Below are 20,975 nucleotides of genomic sequence, written 5' to 3'. Positions count from 1 at the left end.
AATGAAATGTTTGTGTGTTAAATAAATCAGAAGAAAAAAGTAGCAAACTGTGGGAAAGCCATTTTCAACTTCAGCAGAGAGACGCAGACCTAAGACACACATGCTTAACATAACATCAGGGAAAATAGAAACAGGAGATGGGACACGGGCATAACTAAGAAACAAATACAGAGGACATGACGGGCTGGGGAGAACACACATGACAGATGGGGAAGACATGGAATGAGACACAAGGGGAATTTAATAAACAATGAGCTATAACAGGGGAACCTAGGCAATATAGAATAACCTCAAGGCTAACTCAATGAACTTAAGCCTAAATAATACAAAATAATATTAAAATACAAGAAAACTCAAATGACCCTGGACCATGAGAAATATTTATAGAAAAACAATATTTATAAGAACTTTAATACTTAAAAATTGAATTTTAAGAGTTTTTCTATGCTCGAGCATGAAGATGAAGGTTGGTCACTAGCAGACCTTACAGGCTGAATTTGCTTAGGTAGCCTAACCTGATTTGTTAATCAACAGTATCCTTTGCTCGCATTGGTCATCTCTTTAGCTTGAAATTGAGAAAAGTTTAACTCACAACCCACCCGCTCCGTCACCTATTGTCAGTTGCAGTTTCATTGACTTTCTGTGGTCTCTGATTGATGCTTGTCGCTTACAGTGTGAATGCCCGTTTAGGAGTGAAAGAACGTCTCATTCATATCTATGTCAGCTACCATGCAGTGAATGTGCTGTGCCTCAGCCACTCACTGAACAGAGTGCCAACAATGACACTGTTCTGGAGAGGGCCACAGGCAGAAGCTGCATATTTAGCTTAAAGCTACAGATAAAAAAAAGAAAGAAAGAAAAGCTACAGACACCAAGACATCTTGGAAAAGAGTCAAATCCAGGGATATCTGTGCAGTATTTTGCACTGAAAATTCAAAGCCATATTCTTGTGGGACCTTTAAAGTGAAGAACTATATATAGCTGATGAAATGTATGGTATCCGGTCATTAAGTGATGACGTGAGGAATCCTACTTCCGGGCCAAAAGTAGTCTGCGTTTAATATGGCTTTTGTGTTGTTAACATGTTTAATGTTTTGTATTTTCTTCTATTTAATCTCAAAAAGCTCCTAAAACAGTCAGTGATCACTGCTGACCTCCCTCGGCTTTTATTACCGCTAATCATTTATTTAAGCTGTTTTTAAAACCTTAGGATGTAACTACAGCCCAGCCCATGCAGCAGTATATGAATGACTAACCTCGTATTATGAATGTATTATCTCAGTTGTTCTCCTGGCTGAAGTTTGGTCCTTTTAGCATCCTGCCATGCGATTACATTTGTTCCTGACCACCGAGAACACTCACGTTAACTTTTATCGAGTGGAAAAAAAGTTAGCTTGTTTATATTATGCTAACATAGCTGTGTCGCTAGCGGTCACGTAGCACATCATTATATACCAGCTAGCCCAACTTCAGTAACGCTACAAACGTCACTGCTGTTTAGTTTTCTGTCTTCATTTATGTTGGAAGTGATAACAGAGCTGTACGTTTTAATTTGTTTCCAAAACCCCGCAGTCAGGACATGCTATATTGTATTTAGATGGAAGCTAGCGAGCTAACTTCCTGCTAACTTCTAACTTCGTTAAATGTCATAAATTCCGTTTTCATGGATGCCTGGATGTTAAACTCAATTGTTACACCTGGTAGAGCAGAACGCTGATCATTTTATTAAAGATGAAAGACTTTAGACAGTTTTTCAACTCTCAGTAATGCCATAGTGATCGCTTGATATATGGACCTGCAGCGGAGTTTAGGCCCAGACACGGCTAGTGACGTCAGACTGAACCACCGGATTACTGTTCTGACTTACACTCTTCTTCTACAGTTTAAATCTACCAAATCTAAAACAAAAACATTTCAGATTAAACAGGCTTCCTTTTAACAGGCCGCAAAATTAAAAGTACCTGCAAAAATACAAGCAGGAAGCAGAGCAAGCAAATGTACTGATTAAATTAATCAAATCACGACACTTTTAACTACTTATTGCAGACAGCAAGGTGGTGTCTAAAATTTCCGCCTTCCTTCCCACAGACCAGCCCGCACTGATCTTTGTACTCTCCCCACACATGAATCTTGACCTCACCTCAGCACCATTAATTAGCTGGAAACAATTAGTTGGAGTGTGAAGACAGTTAAGATTGGATTCATTATCAGAACAACCTCTCATTTGCTTTGCACTGGCCCCGAACCGCGAGCGGCGTCTTAGTGAGAAGACCTTGTGTCCTCTGAGTTCAGACGCAGCAGCGCTTAAACACGTTCTGTCAGGATTCAAAGCCAGTCTGTCCCAAGGTCGATACACTTCGCAGCATAACCAAGTGTTGAAGTGCTTGGTGGTAGCAAATGAGAGTTAACAAACCAAAATCAATTTTATACACAGGGGCATTCGAGTGGCCGTGGACTTCATGCGTGGCTGCTTCACTTTCTGCTAAAAAACCCCCAAAAATCTCTGAAGCGCCTCAGAAGATCAAGACCTTAAACACAAGGGCATTAAACTTCATTCCACTGGAGAAGAGCGTGGTTATACTAAAAATGAATGGTACAAAACATCTTTGGATAATTGCTGATTAGCCGTATCAATTCCTTTCAACTGATTGTTTCATATGACGCTAAATCACAGAGCAGTGCTGCTGCTGTAGAGGGGAGTCGCCCGTCCTCATGATTAAGATGTCGTAAATTCACTCCATGCCCAAATGAATTTCTGGTGTCCAGTACATCCACTTCTCCTTCCATGGAGATCAATCAAAAACTTAACAGCGAAGTATTAAAACTGTCTCCGGAACAGCAATGAGGGAGCACTCGGCGCAAAGTCTCAGCTCAGCCACAGCCAGTGTTAATGTTTTCTCACATTTTTTTCACACTTTAGAATAAGTGACAGGCAGAGCTGGAGCTCACACGTGCCTAGCTACTGCAGGAGCCATGCTAATGTCTCATTTAGCAACACCTGTACAGAGAACGCTACAAAATCACGCAAAACACAACGGGAATAGGAAGAACGAAAACAGAAATAGGAAAAAACAGATTTCCAAAAGCACAAGTGTTTCTGGGGAGACAATAACGCGACGGACCAGTTGCAGGAACCAATATGCTAAGAATTACGCTGGGAGACACGTGGAATAAGTGGAGGATCTATGAGTTTTGTGAGGAAAGAGAGGTAAGTGTGTTAGCCTAACTATTAGCCTAAATCTGTCATCAGTATTATATGAATCATGAGATTAAAACACACTTACCTGGCAGGTTTTGGTTCCTGCAACTGGTCCGTCGGGTTATTGTCTCCCCAGAAACACTTGTGCTTTTGCAAATCAGTTTTTTCCTATTTCTGTTTTCCCTATTTCCGTTGTGCTTTGTGTGCTTTTCCAGCATTTTTCTTATTCCTGGTGTTTTCTTAAGTTGCAGTCTGTTTGGCCTCTCAGGGCCACCGTATCTTTCCTTCCTGCTGCTGTCAGACTTCACAACAACGACTTTGCAGCTGACCAAACACACACAAGTGCACTTATCGTTTTCTGACAACATTGCATTTTATTATGTTGTATATAGTATTTTATTCTATTCCTTTGTTTACAGTATCTGATACTTATTATTTTATTCTATTCCAGGGTTTTTTCTTAATTTTTGCTACTGTAACGTTGCACTCTCCACTTTCTGCTGTAACAAAACAAATTTCACGTGTGTGGGACTAATAAAGGTTATCTTATCTTTAAATACACTTCCTATGGAAAAGTGTTACTTGCATAAAACCCCCTGAAATTTCTCTCATTTAACATGAAAAACTGTGTTTAACAACAGAAATGACCTTAAATACAGACACTGTTTTCTGTGTTTCTCTGTGACCAGACTTCCCAACACCCTGTCACCCAACAATACAGAGAAAAATTCAACAGTCAACCAAGCTGTTGAGCTTTGTGTGTGATTCTAAAATGGTTAAAATAACATCCCAAAAAGCATAAATGAGTAATTATCTGCTTGTTAACCATCAGTTAACCTTACTTTATAGGGTTCTCCAAACAAGTTGAATCCAGTAGAGAACAAGTCCTCATCCTGTTGGACCTCCTGGTTCCTCCTCTCCCACTCTCTCCTCTTCAGAGCGCTGCGCTCTGACTCCAGATGACTGGAAAGGCACAAAGAGAAAAGCTAGTTAGCATCCTCCCTCTGAGGCGACACATGGCCTGCCACAGTGGTTTTTAATGAGTATTGCTTACAAGTAGTATTTGGAGCTGCAAAGAGCATTGGCTGAAATTCTTTGTTTTGAACAGACTAGCGGGGAAGCTGGTAAAGGAAAATAGCAGGCTAAGTCATGTGATTATATTGTGTGAAAATGACTCAAGTTCCAGATAAACGAGGAGGAAAATAAAAAACCTAAACCCTGACATGAGTCTTGAGGTAAGAGTAAAAATGTAACATTCAGAATTGTAAGAAAAAGGTTTTCAAAACAGTTTCCCACGTCGACATGGGAAACGCAGTTTATGATTTACCTAACTATGAACACGTAGCAGTTGTGGATGAAATGTTTGTACTGGCAGTTTTAAAACTGAGGAGTGTGTTCGTTGCCTCTTTGAGCAGCTCACGGGGTTTAAATTGTTATTTTTACTTAACTTCTGAATGAATTCCAGGAGTCTTTGGGTCGCTTTGCAAACTCTAAAATCTAACAAACCTGACTCACCTGCACCGTTTGGTTCAAAAGGAAAACATCTGATCAGCCAAGGTTATATATGCCAGAACTGTTGTGTGGCAGGTCTAGCACAGCAATTCTTTCTCTTCTTTTAAGTCCATATTTATATATCTACATATTTACTGCAAAACTTTGAAATCTGAAAGAACTACACTACAAACTCCAGTAGTGTGGGGCTAGGAGGGAATCCTACAACCTGCTTGCCTACCTACACTTACATTATATATATTCTAAACAAGCGTGACTATATAGGAAAGTTAGACTAACGTAACATTAACTGGATGGCACTGGAGGGGCAGTCAGAGATGGTTCAGGGAAAATCAGACAAATCTATTAGAAAAATAAATCATATCTAAAAGTGGTTTAAAATTCATTAGGATTCATGGCTGCTTTGTGACAACGTGAAGCAAATGATTATCATGTTTTTGTCTAAGTTTCCAAAGTAAAGCAGTGAGGGAAGATGGTGCGCGCAGTTTGTTGCTTTGCTTATATGTTCATACTGCATGTCAGTGATAATTACGATGATGCTTTGAGGAGGACAGGCCTGTTTTTCCAATAAAAAAAAAACGATTCAGCCACTCCATCCACCCACCCTTAGCCAAACCCCTGCTGGACATGTTACTCTACATGAATGCTCACTAAGAAATTATGTCACCCTAAAACTACGCGTTGTTTTTTTAAATAGATAAAATAAAGACATAGTTAGGTGCTGGAAGATACATTTGCCAACTTTGGACAGAGCTAAATGTTCCCCCGACTGTCCATCTGATGCAATGCTAATCCAATTACCTCCGGCCGCCTCCAGCTTAATACTTTCAAAGAAATCAAACAGTATTTCCAAAAACATTTAACTCCTCCTTTGTACAGCCTGTGTCATCTTTGTGAAAAGCTTTAGGGACGACTGAGTCAACAACAATAAATAATACAATTAAATGAAATTCTGAGTGACGATCATTATATACAGGCATAAGGCGTAACACACACACACAGACACTCACAAATAATGAAGGCATGAGCAATAAATAGTCTGCTTCCTCCTCAGTATCAACCCTTTTTTTCAGATTTCTATTTCCAGTGAGTTTAATGCTGTGATGTAACATATGCTTTTAGCTGGCTAGTTTCATTCATGAGTGCATTCATTTTTAACACAGGTGAGCCCAGTGGGGATTGTGCTCCTAATCCAGGCAGTGTTTACGACACGCTATACCCACTGAAGCACTTGAAAGGACGGATACATTTATTTCCTGCTACGGCATCTTTGGATGGCTCCCAATCAAATCAGCTTTTAATCTTCAAACGTTCCCACAGAACGTACGATTGCTGGATTCGTGTGATTTAAAGTATGAAAACATTTAAAAAGGAGACAGCTGACTGTAAACAGGGACAGAAATGATTAGAATCAAAGGGGTTTGGTCTGTGGGGAGCAAAGGGGGCGGCGGTGAACCTCAGGTTTTTGGGACATTTTCGTTGCGTAACCATGTATTTTTAGAAAAAAATCTTTTACTGCACAGTTCCCAATTCACTCTGCCCTCCTGAACTTTCTTTAGTCACCAGCCCCCACTGAGAATTCTACAAGCTGGCAGCCAAACTGGAATCCCAGAGGCACAAAGTAATGTGCGAGAGTGTTTGTGAATACATGTTATGCATAAGCCCGTGGCCTGCTGACCCAGGAAAGGGCATCCTGTTTTACCACATCCACTGCAGAGAGATGAGACAGGCTGGCTAATTAGTGATCAACACAATTAAAAGAGACTTTCCTCTTTTTTTCCCCACTACCAGGCCTTGCCTTCAACATTTCATCTATCAGCAAGATGTGAGTGGGAGGGAGAAAGAGCAGAGAGGCAATGAGAGGAAAGAGAGAGGGAGAAAAAAAAATTGGAGACCCAGGGGAGAGAAAAAGACCCAGTTTCAGGGCAACAGACAGTTTCTTTAAAAGGAAAGAAAAATAAGAGAATGATGAAAGACAGAGCGGAGGGATGGGGAGAGGAAGGTAAGATAGGAAGAAGGGAGGAGCAAAGAGGAAGCTAGAGCAGTGGGAATTTCAGATGAAATGATTGACAGGTTAGGTAGGGGTGTGTGTGAGTGGATTGGGGGGATGCAGCGACAGAAATGTACGTAGATGTGATCATTGTGTGAGCTAGCACTGCTGGTTGACATGTACGTTGTCTGTCAGCGCAGAGAGATAACTGACAGAGCTGTCACGACCACAAACACACACGTATGGAGCACGCACACAGAAGCACACAGCCCCCACGTGACAGATCGCTGTCGCCGTCTGTCACACACCAGACATTCACACGAAGGGAATCGGGTCAGACAAGGTAATTAACACATCCAGGATTTATTTCCCAGCATGTGGCAGGGCTACAGAGCTACCTGTCACATACGGGTTGGCCGAGGCTTTTATGGCTCACACCTTCCTTCCTTCTTACAGGCCGGTTGCACGAGAGGTCACAATCCCCCATCTTTCCTTCAAGTACAGCTCAAATGCAATTTTTCCAAGTATGTTTTCTGTCATATTGAGAAGTTCTGATCAAGGTGATACATGTTCGACTGTTATTTTTCTAACAAATTTGTTTTTCATGAGTCATTTGTAGCTAGCATGTGTCACCTCTAAAGTAGGCCTGTTGCCAAGGCACCTGTGGATGTTTTGGGGAATTAGATGCAAAAGCTTTGAATCACTGTTTGCTAAATAGAAAATGTTCTCAAGTAAACTGTGCTAGACAATATTCACATCAACAGGGGAGACCTTTGTTTTTTTCTCGAGTGAGTCTGTGCATTCAAGTATTTCGTTATTTAGCAAGTTAATGTTATAACTAGCAAGCTGAGAGGCATCGATCTGAGTTACAAAGTATAGAGAAGAATAAAAATGACGTGTGCTCTGCAGTCTTAAAAACTTCAGACATGTAAAATCTGTGCAAATATTTAATTCCAAATATTGTAGCCATTCACACCAGCCACATAATTTTGCTCGTGTGAATTTGCAGTCTCTTAAGCTCTGGACCGAGACATCTCCTGATATTGACTTCACTTTTTTCACAATGCATTGAGGCTGAAATATCCACAAAAACGAGTTTCAGTGTGTATATATAATTTACACAGGAAGTTCAGATCAGAGAGAATTTGAAATTTTCTTTTGCTTTTTCACAAAACACTCAGTGTATATGGGGCTTGAGCAAGACATGGATAAGTAAGATAAAAAGGAAAGAAAAACTGCCAGAAGAATCTATAGTGACAACTATTCAATTCAATTCAATGCAATTTTATTTATATAGCTCCAAATCACAACAACAGTCGCCTCAAGGCGTCCTATAACGTACAGTAGATTGTACAATAATAGATACAGAGAAAAACCCAACAATCATATGACCCCCTATGAGCAAGCACTTTGGCAACAGTGGGAATGAAAAACTCCCTTTTAACAGGAAGAAACCTCTGGCAGAACCAGTCTCAGGGAGGGGCGGGGCCATCTGCTGTGATTGGTTGGGGTGAGAGAAGGAAGACAGGATAAAGACATGCTGTGGAAGAGAGACAGAAGCTGTGTCCAAATTCATGGGCTGCATCCTCCTGAGGCCGCATTTGTAGACCGATTACGTCACAGCGACGCACCGAAGGCTGTCCAAATTCGTAGACTCCTCTGAATGCAGCCGAGAAATGCGTCCTCCTTTTCCCCAAATTTGAAGGATGGGTCGGGTGTGTCCTTCGTGGCCCACCATATCCCAGAATTCAAACTCCAGTTTCCAACAATGGTGGCCGCTACTTTTAAGTTTTAAAATTACTCTTATTAATCTTTCTGGGTCACAAAATAAACGTTTAACATATTTTCAGGCGAGAATGTGGGTGTGTAAACTTCAAATATCTGCTCGGTTTATCAAGATATTGCAAATTTGCAAAAGTGCTTTGCCGTTTTCGGAGACGTCTGTTACCCACCAGCTCGATAGCTAGCCGAGAGCTCGAGGGTCACTGAAGCCGCCGAGAACGGCACAACTCCCAGCACATCATTTTCAGATCACCGCGGTCTTTTGCTACTCAGGTTAAACGTAATATGTGTCACTTAGACAACCTAAAATTTTTATTGTTTGTCTTTTTTTCAGTGTTTTATTTGTTTGTGAGTAAATCAGTTTGGCTGAGATTAAAGTTATTAGATTAGATTAGATAAAATAAAACTTTATTAATCCCCCGGGTGGGTTCCTCCTTGGTTTTTACAAAGCTGACTAAACGTCAAACAGAAAACTGATTAAACAGAAGTGTGAGATGGTCGAGAATTTACGCCAGTGTCCTGTTATATTTTAGATAGCAAGGAGCAGACGGACGAGTCTATTAAACTCCACCGAGACAGCAGTGATGCTAATCAGAAGGCTGGACCGTCCAATTTCCCCAGCTGTTTACTTCTGGCCTACCCGACCTTCTCAGGACCCGGCCTTCGCGGTCTACATGGGCCGGGTCCTCAGGAGGATGCAGCCCATGAATTTGGGCACAGCTAGAGATTAATAACAGATATGATTCAATGCAGAGAGGTCTATTAACTTTCCGTGTGGAAATGCATTTTGTGCTAGCTAATAATCGTCCAAATAAAATAAATCCAACTTGCACATAAAAACATTTATTCTTGAAAATTGGCTGTGATGATGTTTTCATAAATACGCCCAAAACGGTTTTATCCACACACTGTTATATTTACTCTAATTTAAGCTGCTGAAAATTCAAATAGATTTTTTTGTGCATCTTCGTGCTCGCTTTTTGACCGTATCAGAACACTGTTGTCAGTGCTCTGTTGTTGCTGTTGTCTGCACTTTAGATGAATAACAGTCAACTACAGACTTTTCAAAAAATTAAAGGAAGACTGGAAGAAAGAAAGATGGATGATGGACGTAGAGATTGATTGGATTGGTGGGGATTACTAGCGGTGGAGATATCAGCAGTGGGCATACTGTCGATGTTGATATTTTCTGTGAATGAAAATGTAGTGACGCCAGCTTTCTTTCCAAACACTCCCAATTCCCTTGCGTGTGTGTGTGTGTGTGTGTGTGTGTGTGTGTGTGTGTGTGTGTGTGTGTGTGCATGTGTCCTGAAGTAATGCTGATAGTCAGAGTAAGCTCTGGGAATTTAATCTCAGCAGAGCTATGCTGTTCTCCCCTGATAACTGAACATACACACACACCAAATGTCTCTAACTGAGGCTCATCACCCTCTCATTTACTTTTACAGAACAGAATTTCAGTATCGCTCTCTCCCTTCTTCAGCAATTTGCCACAGTGCCCTTTAGCAAGGAACTGAACCTGCAACTCAGCAGGCTGTAGGCGCAGGCAGCTGCCCAGTGGAAATGTGCTTTCTCTCCTTGATAAACGAAGGTTAATCACAGGGTTTATCACAGACATAAGGGGATATGCAGCTGTAAGCACTAATAGAATTTATTAGATGAAGAATGAAGCTGACAGATTTGCTGTAACACTGAATTTTACTGAATGTGAAAATGTGCACAAAGATGTTTGGCTTTATTTATCATCTTATATTACTTAATGTGGAACCCGTACTTTAAATGCCAATAAAAACTGAACACTATTTCCAACACACGGCACAGCAGCTGAAGCTGGTCGGTGGTTTGAGTTCAACAGGGGTTGAGGTTTCTGTGTTCTGTCATCAGTAGCAAGAAAAGCTCTAGTCTGCGAATGTCATCAAGAGACTTTCTGGGGCTGCTTCATTGAAAATCAACTGGAGCCCGACTTTGCGGACTCATGCTGCATTTGCGTCTTATGGGAATATCTGTCAGAGCAGTTCAAGGCAGCCATTTGGAAATATATTCTAACTCATTCGAAGCCATTAAGACATTTTGAGCAAAGCTCTCTGTACATTTCGGTCATGTGAAATCAGCCTTTTCTCCAGTCAGTTTTGTGCAGATGCTGTGGCATTTTATAGTTTACGTCATATCCTTCCTTCCTTTAATTGTGTTTTTTTACATTAAATAGTGTCTCGTGTAGCTCAAAGTGTAGAACGGCCACAGTACTGGACAGTACTCAAAGCAGCAGCATACAGTTAGGGTTGTTACAGACGATGCCTTCGATCTCGTCTATAGGCTTTTACACTTGACACATTATTTCTCCATTGATTTGTTCAAGTTCACGCAGCCTGCTTAAACCTTCTCCACATGATATTTGTAGTACTGCTGATTTAACTCTCTGAGGTCCAACTTATCGTCACTGATGACCGTAACGCTAACCTCATGCTAACAATATATATAACAGTTGTTCTTTTAAAAATGCTCTCTCAAGTCTTGGGGATAAGGAGACAAAAATTAATAAATAAATAAATAAAAAACAACATTACATAACTAGACTGCATTGAAACATCCACATCCTTCCAAAAAACTACGTTTTGCTTGATTGTCTCCCAAACGTAGTTTAGGGATCCAGGACTAATGTTGGGAACATTAGACGATGACGTAGACATCAGAGGGTTAACGATGGTCTATAAGCTGTTTCTACAATTGACAGTCCCTATTACAATGATTTGTTCAAGCTGACGCAGCTTGGTTAAACTTGCTCCACATGTTACTTTTAGCATTGTTGATTTAACCCTCTGAGGTCTAACTCAGCAGCAACCCCCGGGCCGTCCGTGAGTTGTTTGGTACCAGGCTGCAAGAGTTGAGTCTCGGGTGTGAAATTTGTGGTTTTCAGGGTTTTTATCGTTAACTCAGCTTCCCTGGGTCGTTTCCCGTGTTGCAGTTGTGTGTCTTATTCTAAAAGAAATATTTACGTGTTACCATAGCGACCAGAGAGGAGGATGTTACTCTCAATGTTGTTGGTGCATTTCAGGAGGTCACTGCTAATAAAGTTACACAATTACACAGTGAATTCACGTTTATTATTATATTTTCAAAATAGCACAGTTTTTGTCTTGGTCGTATCATTTTATTTTGTTGTCTTTATCCGTGACACCTTAAAGGCCGGTCCATGAAAATATTATCTGACATTAAACGATCCATGGCGCAAAAAAGGTTGGGGACCGCTGGTCTAACTTATCAATGACGACCCCAACTCTAACCCCATTCTGTCGCTCTTTTAAAAATCTTCATGGGAATCAGGGAACAGAGAAATAGTCATTTGAAGTAAATGTAAACATTTGTCCACAAAAGTACATTTTTCTTTGTCTCACAGGATCAGGGCTACGGTTGGGGACATCAATCCCAATCATGTAGACATCAGAGAAATAATTTTGATGTAAGTTTTTAGGCCGAAGTTTCTCGCTCAGCATCATCACAGCAACTTGATAGTTTATTCCAACCAACCTGCAAAAACTATTCGCTGTAAATGGCAGATTCCTCGACAACCAGCGACTCTCATTGCTTCACCCAGATTGGTTAAACCGAACAGTGCAAGCTCTAAGACATCTTCAGCTTCAGCTGAACTCTATAACAGAAGTGAGCGCTGGAATTTTTTTGTTCCAGTGAGTGTAAAATCCCCCTGTCACCGTACACAATGGAGCTTTGTTTGTGTTCACAAAAGTGTCGAACACGACTGCAAAACCGGCGAGGGATTCTGTTTTCATTTTACTTCAAAGTTTTAACCCACGCTTTTATCATTGACACCTCTGCGAGTAATGAAGTCATTACGACAATTTGCTTTAAAATAAATCATCGTATTAATCTATTGCTCCTAGAAATTAAATGCCGCCGATAATTACACCTTTAGCTCGAGTGGTGGTGTAAAATGCCCGTCATATTTTTATTCTTTGTATTTTATTTAACCTGCATTTAACCAGGCAGCTCAATTAGGAATAAACCCTTCAATGCATTTGTGGCGTGTGTGTGGGAGACAGCGAGGGAATGATGGGGTAGAACGAGTGTTTTGGAATGACAGGGAGAAGTGAGGGGGATAATGAGAGGAGGAGGAAGAGGAGGAGAGGGGGAAGGAGAGAGGAATAGCTGTCAGGCAGCAGACAAAAGCTTTGTTTGAAGTGTCAGTTCAACGACGCATTTTTTTGTGTGCATGTGTGTGTGTGTTTTCAGGTTTGGGTGCTCATTCAGACGGCATTAGACATCAGAGGAATATCAGCAGGCATTCCTGGATAAATAGAGGAGAAGAAGATCATCCAGGATGCCATCAATGCAAAAATGTACAGCTTTCAGGTTTCTGTATGTGGACAGACGGGAAGAAGGACGATATCAGAAATCAGTTTTTATTTCATGTTTCTGTGTGTGTTTGATATGAGAGCAGGTATTCTAATGAGACAAAGCCTTAAATGCATTGTTACCTTCTGGGTTTGTTTTCATGCACATCACACGAACCCGTGTACGTGACACTGATGGACAGAGCAAGAACATCAGAGGACCCTGCTGCTTTGTTCTTTCGTGCACACAGGCACACAAATGTATAGAAATCACACATTAACTCAAAGAGTTCTCCTATTTACATATGTACACATTTTCAAAGCGTTTCTTCCTTTTCTTTTGTTGTGTGGGTAGAAAAAAAAGTGCCGTCAACTCGCATGTTCTAATCATGTGTTTATTTCGGAAATAGCAAATGGGACATCTGAGGCTGAAAGTAAAACTGTGTTGATATCAGTTACAATTCCCAAGACTTTGCGTCACAGCTAGCCATTTTAGAAGCCTAGCTCTGTTGCTACCAAAATGTCTCTTTGTTAGGACAAAATGAATAAGAAAAAAGAAGTTCTGGTAGAAAAACTAGCGGCTACTAGCTACTGTGGTAGCTAGCACTGTTGGTGCACAATAACAAGGTTCCTGGTTTGAAAGCTGCCTGGGCCTTTTTTGTGTGTGGCGCTTGAATGTTTAACCTGTACCTGTGTGGGTTTTCTCTGTGAACTTAAACTTCCTCCCACGTGTTACAAAGACGTCCACGTTAGATTAATTGGTGAATCTAAATTGGCTATGCAAACAAGCTAGTTAGAATGCTTGATATGCTTTCACCATTGGTTATGTGGTGTGGCTGCCCCTGCTTGCTGTTAACATGGTCAGAAAATATTAAATTACAAATATGATGTTCTACTTTGCTTGTTTTACTAAGGTGGTTATTTTACTGTCAGTTTGTAATGAGAGGACAGTGATGGCATGTTCACAGTACTTTTTAACGTGTATGTGAGTGTTTCTTCATTAGTGCCCTCTTTTCAAAACAGCATTTTGTGGATTTTATAGCAAAAACTAAAAGTCTCTACTGCATTTCCCAGTCATTTATGGTCAAGCTTTGTGTGTTGTGTATGTGTGTGGCGAGGTGTGTGTGTGTGGAGGCAAAATGGGGAGAAGATAGCAACAGGAGCTGATGACAACTCGTTAGTCTACTTTAAGTGCATTAACAGCTTCTCATCGTGCGCACTGGGGGTGGTGTCACCCCTGCCAACCACCTGCAGTTGATCTAACGGAAAAACTGGCATTACTAAAAAAATAAATAAATAGTGTTTTACCTTCTCTTTAGCTGTGGAAACAGAAAAAAATCTACATCTGTGGGACTGATTACTTCATTATTTGCTTATTTTATGATCTGTCATGTTGATTTTTACATAGTCTTATGTTCTTAAATTCTTCTCTACAAGCAAACAGCAGCTGAGCTTTTGGGCACATAAATTAAAATTCCTATTGGGAAATCACCGGGAACAAAAGCTGCTGTGCTTTGAATGAATGCTGGATTTTAATCTTTCTGCAAAGGTTTAAATTCTGTTCTCTGGAGAGTCACAATATATTTTTAAAGGGCAAGTTTTAAATGAAAACAGAGTTTTTAGTTAGGATGTTTCCCATTTAGTTCTCAGAGCTGTCACTTTAACACAACTAATAGTGGCCCGTCACTGCAGGGCCTGTGTATTTGGGATCTTTGTGTTTTCTAACCAGCAGTGAACTTGTTTAAAATAAATGAGCATTTCCCCAACGTGAACCTAAAAAGGTGTGTTCTTGGGTATTAAATGGTGTCTCCATCACTGTAGGTACTCTAACATAATGGCTTTCTGGAGCCCAGTGAAACAAAAGATTAAAGCGAGAGAGAGGGGAAGGGAGAGAGGCCGAGAGCGAGCTGTTGAAGTGCGTGTGATACAATGAAAACAGGCCACTCAGGCACATTTCCGAGTGCAAACACTTTTGAGTAGAATCATTGTCAGAGCAAACACAGACTCTAGTGACTCTACAGGCCATTCTCACGCCATCTCATTTCACCTCTCTCCGACCGACACATCCCAGGATTCATTGTAAATGTCCGAAAGGGGCTTCTCGCCGCTCCCGGTACAATAATCAGATTCATGATAACGCAGCCTTTTACAATGTAAAACAATTTGAATTATCTGGCTTTATTTGCACGAGAGATATTTTCACAGTTTTCCGGTGTTAAAAACACGGAAAGCGATGATTTTGAAAAGGTTCGATTCTCTCTGGAGTCTTTTCATTCTTTTCCAAGTGCACATCAGTGATGATGACCTATTCTTCTTTCAGAATACAAGAGGAGCATTGTCAAAGATGTGTAATAATTCACAGCTCGGCTGTGAAGATTCTTACTGTTTGCATTAATAATGGAACATGTACTCCTTATTAATCGGGTGCTGCTGAATAATGGCCAGATAAAAGACTGGAAAGGATTTTCACAGGTTTTGTAAAAATGCAGCTTGGTGCACTGGAGAGAGGTGTCTTTAAACAGGACTGCCCATATGGAAAAGATATATATAAATCTTATAAAGTTTGTATCTGTCTTGTGTGAAACTTGTATGAAAAGCATATAAGAGTGAAAACAGATATAAGATCCCTTGAAAAATTATATAATGAAACTTGTATGTTTTGGATACTTATTAAAACAATGTATGAAAGTAATGAGAAAGTGGCCACTTTCATGAGTAAATCATGTAAGCCTTGTATGATTTACTCATGAAAGTGGCCACTTTCATGAGTAATCACATATAAGTTTTTACTATTTCTTTTCCATATGGGTGATTAACCAGACTTTACCTGTCGATTATTGTGATGCCAATTTATACAACCGGCCAATTGTGTCACCGGTGTATGAAGATGATTGGCAAAGTTAGCAAATTAACTAACATAACTTTAAATGAAAGCAGGGTTTATTTTTTTTCTATCACAGCTCAATGAAAGGACGCTTTTATCACTCTTTCACAGCTGTGCTTTTGCAGTTACATACAGTAGATCACATGTCTAAGCTGAATATGCCGCCATGCTTTTCTCCTTGAAACCTTAAATGAGGTTGTTTGGCTTCACAGCAAACATGTTTGCTTTCATATCCTGAACCTTCTGATTACACCAGAAGTGAGCAACAAAGTTTCAAATAATTAACAAAGTTTTAACAAAGTAATCATAATTATTCTGCTAAAAACATCTAACAAGTGGACAAAAATTGAGTAATTGATTGGCTGACTGAAAATGATTTGAATTTTACTTAGTGACTGACTGTTGAAGGACTGCTTGACAATGATTTTTAAGTGTCCCGGTAAAATAAGTGCAGAGCTTGCCAGCTACTGTTTTTATGGCTTCTCTGCTGCCTGTGCAAGTGAATTACAACTGACAGCTGTTGTTAAACTGAATAAAACCCACGCCAGGGACGTACATCTCATGTGCGTGCACGATGCAAAGTAAATGGTGACCTAGTGATACAAACATTGTTCAGTAGTGGTAACAGTGGCCACAAACTTCAAAGGGTAGAATCCATTAATGTTAAATGTCAGAGGATGCTGTAGCCTCACATACAGCAGTCATGTGAAAAGGAAAGCCTTTACTTTAACTAGGAAAAACTAAGTACACCCTTACTGCTTCCATAGAAACTGAAGCGTAAGTAGCTGAAGGATAAAGCCTGGATTATACACGGTTACGGAAATGGACAGCTCCGACGGTCAAGTAGTCATTCGTGTTAAACTTCTGTGAAGCAGGCTGCCTACGCGTGTAGTTAGGGCACCGTAGAGGAGGACTCATACCAGCTGTAAAGCACGGAGGTGGCAGGGTGAGGATTTTGGCTTTTGCTTTGCACCAACAGGACCTGAGCACCTTGTTGTCAAATTCAGAAGAAAGTCACAAGTTGCATTCTTATTTAGCTGAATTACCAGTGGTGGGGTGTGATTTGTGGCTCAGCTGCACGGGAGGGGTTGAGCAGTGGGTATCTGGGGAGGCTGCCTTACACAGCTGATCTCCGTTATCTAATCACATCTCCCCATTTGAGTATGTTGCACCAGAACACAGAACTGTACGTGACGTGAAGCAGTAGGAGGGCAACAGGTAAGCTGCCGCAAAGACAGTCTGAAAATAAAAACACTCAACCTATAACGTTGTGTATGTGGGTCCTTTATCGTGTCACAGTGGCGTCAAAACCCACGTGTGGTGGACCTGGTGGCCTCGTCATCTAAGGTGTTTGCCCAGATGGTGGCTGAGCTGCCATCTGTGCATCAGGAGTAAAGTTGGTCCACTGCCCCTGGCCTGGACTCCACCGTGACCCTGGCCAACGATTTCAGAATAGATTGCAGCATACCTTTAACAAGCCAAGGTAGTATACGTCAGGCTATAGTGGACTCTGGCTCTATGCAGACCCTGGTCCACCAGACCCTGGTTTGGCCCAGGGCATTGCTGAAGGTTGATTGATTGGAAGTTAGATGCATGAATGCATACATGCACAAATATCCTATAGTGTAGCTGGAAATCAAATACAAGGGCCTTCTCCTGAGCCCAACTGGCTCCAGTAATTCACTCTATGGGAGATTTCCCACTAGAGCAGTCTTGTGATGACACCCTATGCTCAGTCTTTGTCATAAGAACTGATGGTCACATGGCGCATGAAGCAGAGCTGGCCTACCCGCATTCTGTATCGATTAAAGATAGGCTTTATAGAGTAAGTCATGACGCTCACAGAAGAGGAGAACACCAAGTTGTTGGTACCTAAGGTTATAAACACAAGGCGAAGCATATGGCATATGATAAAACTCTGAAGCGAACAATGGCCCGATTCTATTGGCCCGGCATTTGGGTGGGTTCGTGTGATGATGGTGCACGTCTTGCCTGGACTGGCCATTGAAGAAATCAATTCCAAAGGCGCCTTTGTGTCCGTTACCATTAATTGAGGTCCCCTTGGAGTGCATTGGCATGGACCTCATTGGGTCATTTCATGGGGTGTGCACAGGGATATTGCTTTGTTTTCGTTCTGGTGGATTATGCAATGTGTTACTCCAAAGCCTTGCTGCTGTGCACAATATCTGCAAAGAGGGTGGTGCAGATGGTGTTTCAAGTCACCTCCTGAGTCGGACCAGCGTCTACGACCCTCAGGCTGACGGGTTGGTGGAGCAGCTGAATAAGACTTTAAAGTCCATGATTCGTAAGTTGATTCACAAGGATGAACTTGATTGGGATCACTGGTTAGACACTCCGTTGTTTGCAGTGTGGGAGGGGTCCCAGACCTCTACTGGATTTCTCACTTTGAATTACTGTTGGAAAAGGCTGGGGGTGTTGGACCTAGTTAAAGAAAACTGGGAGGAAGCTCCAAGCCCAGGTAACAATGAAATTCAGTACGTCCTGGACCTGAGAGCAAAACTGCACATTTTGGGGTGATTATCACAAGAAAATTTGCTCCAGGCCCAGGAACGCCAGTAGCGCCTATACAACAGTGGGGCTAGACTCAGGCAATTTTCACCAGGAGACAAAGTGCTTGTAAAATTCCCTTCTTCCAGCTCAAAGATACTCCCTAAGTGGCAAGGACACTTTGTGGTCACACAGCGAGTGGGTGGCATAGAATATGAAGTGGACGGATGGCGGGGAGCCACACTGCTCATCTAGTGAGCTTGGTGTAGGTGAAAGATCAGTCAGGGGTGCCATATTCCACCACTCCTGCCTCCCTCTATTGTGATGACCATCTAAGATAAGATAAGATAAGATAGAACTTTATTAATCCCTCGGGTGGGTTCCTCTGGGAAATTCGACTTCCAAAAAAAGCACAGCAACGACCGAAGTTACAGTTACAGAACTGTTATATACACACACACACACACACACACACACACACACACACACACACACATATAAATACAGAGACAAATATAAATAAAATATACAAAGGGGATAAATAGAATAAATAGGAATAAAAAATAAAAATACAAGTGAATTGCACATTTCAAGTATTGAGTCTATTGCACTGTTGACTATTTACAAAAAGTATTGCACAAGGTATTGTACAGTGAGGTGCAGAGGCACTACAGCTTAGTTGTTCCCCCCTCCTTTGTCCTCCTGTTTCCCCTCCCTCTCCCCTCCAGAGAGGAGTTAAACAGTCTGATGGCGTGTGGGACAAAGGAGTTTTTAAGTCTGTTAGTTCTTGTCTTGGGGAGAAGCAACCTGTCACTGAACAGATCTCACACAGGCACAGAGAACATTGCAATATTGTTTTTGTAGATATGTTCTCCCCCAGCTGTACCAATCTCATAGAGCAGCATTTCAAAACGTGCCCTTGTGTGACGGTGCATTCACGACCCTATCGGTCACCTGAGCATAAGAGATGGTTCAGTGGGAATTGGCTGAAATGCTAAAGCTGGGATTAATAGAAAAGTCATACAGTGCAGTGTGTGTGTGGCTCCATAGTTTTGTGGTGAAGAAAGACGGGTCCATAGGATTCTGTATCACAGTCTCATGCTTATGCCATGCCCCGGTCGACGAGCTCCTGGACCAGTTTGGGACTGTTTGTTTTTTCACGACACTGGATTTAACCAAGAGCTACTGGCAGATGGGTAAAACAGCAGCCATCGCATCCTTTCCACATCCCAAGACCAAAAAAGAGGTGAGGCGGTTCTTGGGGTTGGCTGTTTTGTGCCCAGCTTTGAGGAGCTAATCAGCCCCTTGATCTGATCTGAAACATCTGACCAGATCTGGTCCAGTGGATGGAGCAGTGCCAGGCAGCGTTCATGCAGGGTTCTCTATGCTAGGCCGGATGGCTCCCAGGGCTAAGTTGGGCGATGGGGGTATGTGGCTGGGTATGGTTTGTGGCTCAGCTGCGTGGGAGGGGTGAAGCACAGGGTTCAGAGTGTGGTGTCAGGGTCAGCTGACTCACACAGCTGACCTCCATCATCTGATCATCTCCCCAGCAAGCACTCAACCTACACCGCTGTGTGCGTGGGTCCTTTATTGTGTCACAATTGTCATTAGTGGCTCCTTCATTGTGTCTTCTGCACACTCACAATGAACTCTGATTACACCGAGATCCGCTAATGTTTTGACACGACAGAGAGGGCTACTTCCCATCATAAGATTTCAAGATTTCTTTCTGTGGTCTGCCTTTGATGTGCAACTCCCAAGTCTGCCTGAAGGATGTTTCCATGTGGGAGCAGACCCAGTGACTTCCAAATCGAACAGACTTCTTTAAAAGTACGACATAAATCAACGGAAAGGGGAAGAAAAAACGAGTGTGCAGCGGCAACAATGACACCGTAGCTCCAAACATTCAAATGTGGCAGTGCAATTTTTTCAAAGACACAAAAATCACACATAACAGTGTGAAGAAAATGCTGATTGCTCTGTTGTCTCTTGAAAGGATAAACTGATTGTTCCCTGATTAGCCAGATCAACGATTAGAGCTTCCTTTATCTCCTGATTTTCACCTGGTAATGAGGGGTTAATAATTTAATACTCACTTAACGAAGAAAAAAAATCACCACTCCTTTCACACACATACGTACATAGTTAATCTGCACACTTTTAGCTGATGAGAAAGAATTAATGTTTGCTAAATTAGTTAATTAGATAATGACTGAACACAGTTAACTACATCCTGCCTTCTGTAAAATCAGAGCGAGAGAAACAACGAGTGATCAGATAACAGGTTAGAGAGAAGGACAAAAGATGGGGCGAGCAGACTGAGACAGAGGAAAAGACAGAGTCAGACAGAGGCATCTGGTGATGTTAATGTTTGCCTCCAAATGCTCCGAGAGCTCGGCTCTGGAGACTCAGCGTGGCTAAAATAAACACGCACACACGCGCATGCATGCAGGATCCCTGGCCGTCTTTCTCAAAAACATTCATTAGGTGTTCATGCACTCAAACCAAAAAAAGAGGCATACACACTTGTGTTATAAGCACACATGCACGAAGACACACACACACACAGAGCGATAAGAAAACAATGTTAGACAGGCAGTTTATCATGAGGGCAGGAAGAGACAGAGAAAGATTACAGACCATTCCCGTATTCACATGAACATAAACACTGTGTGTGTGTCTGTGTGTAGGTGGGGGTGTGTCACGATTTCAAGAAAATGACTCAGAGGGAAACAGGTGCATTTTGGGGAAATT

At 41.6% G+C, this 20,975-nt stretch overlaps 1 protein-coding gene across 2 annotated transcripts in view; it reads right to left on the bottom strand.

Annotated features, from left to right (window-relative positions):
- The window catches only part of aff2 (AF4/FMR2 family, member 2), a 207,938-nt gene that overhangs the window by 145,564 nt on the left and 41,399 nt on the right, over positions 1-20,975 (bottom strand). For both annotated transcript variants that reach the window (XM_085287892.1, XM_085287896.1), the window contains exon 2: positions 4,042-4,162. In XM_085287892.1, coding sequence (XP_085144018.1) covers positions 4,042-4,162 — 121 coding nt within the window. The remainder of the gene's footprint in view (positions 1-4,041; positions 4,163-20,975) is intronic.

The sequence above is a fragment of the Mchenga conophoros genome, linkage group LG2 (genome assembly GCF_057382185.1).
Source record: "Mchenga conophoros isolate Kocher_MC1m ecotype Shallow Benthic linkage group LG2, M_conophoros_male_GT1.1, whole genome shotgun sequence".
Lineage (NCBI taxonomy): Eukaryota > Metazoa > Chordata > Actinopteri > Cichliformes > Cichlidae > Mchenga > Mchenga conophoros.
Note: the sequence above shows the minus strand (reverse complement) of the source record. Positions and strands in the feature narration are given on the sequence as shown.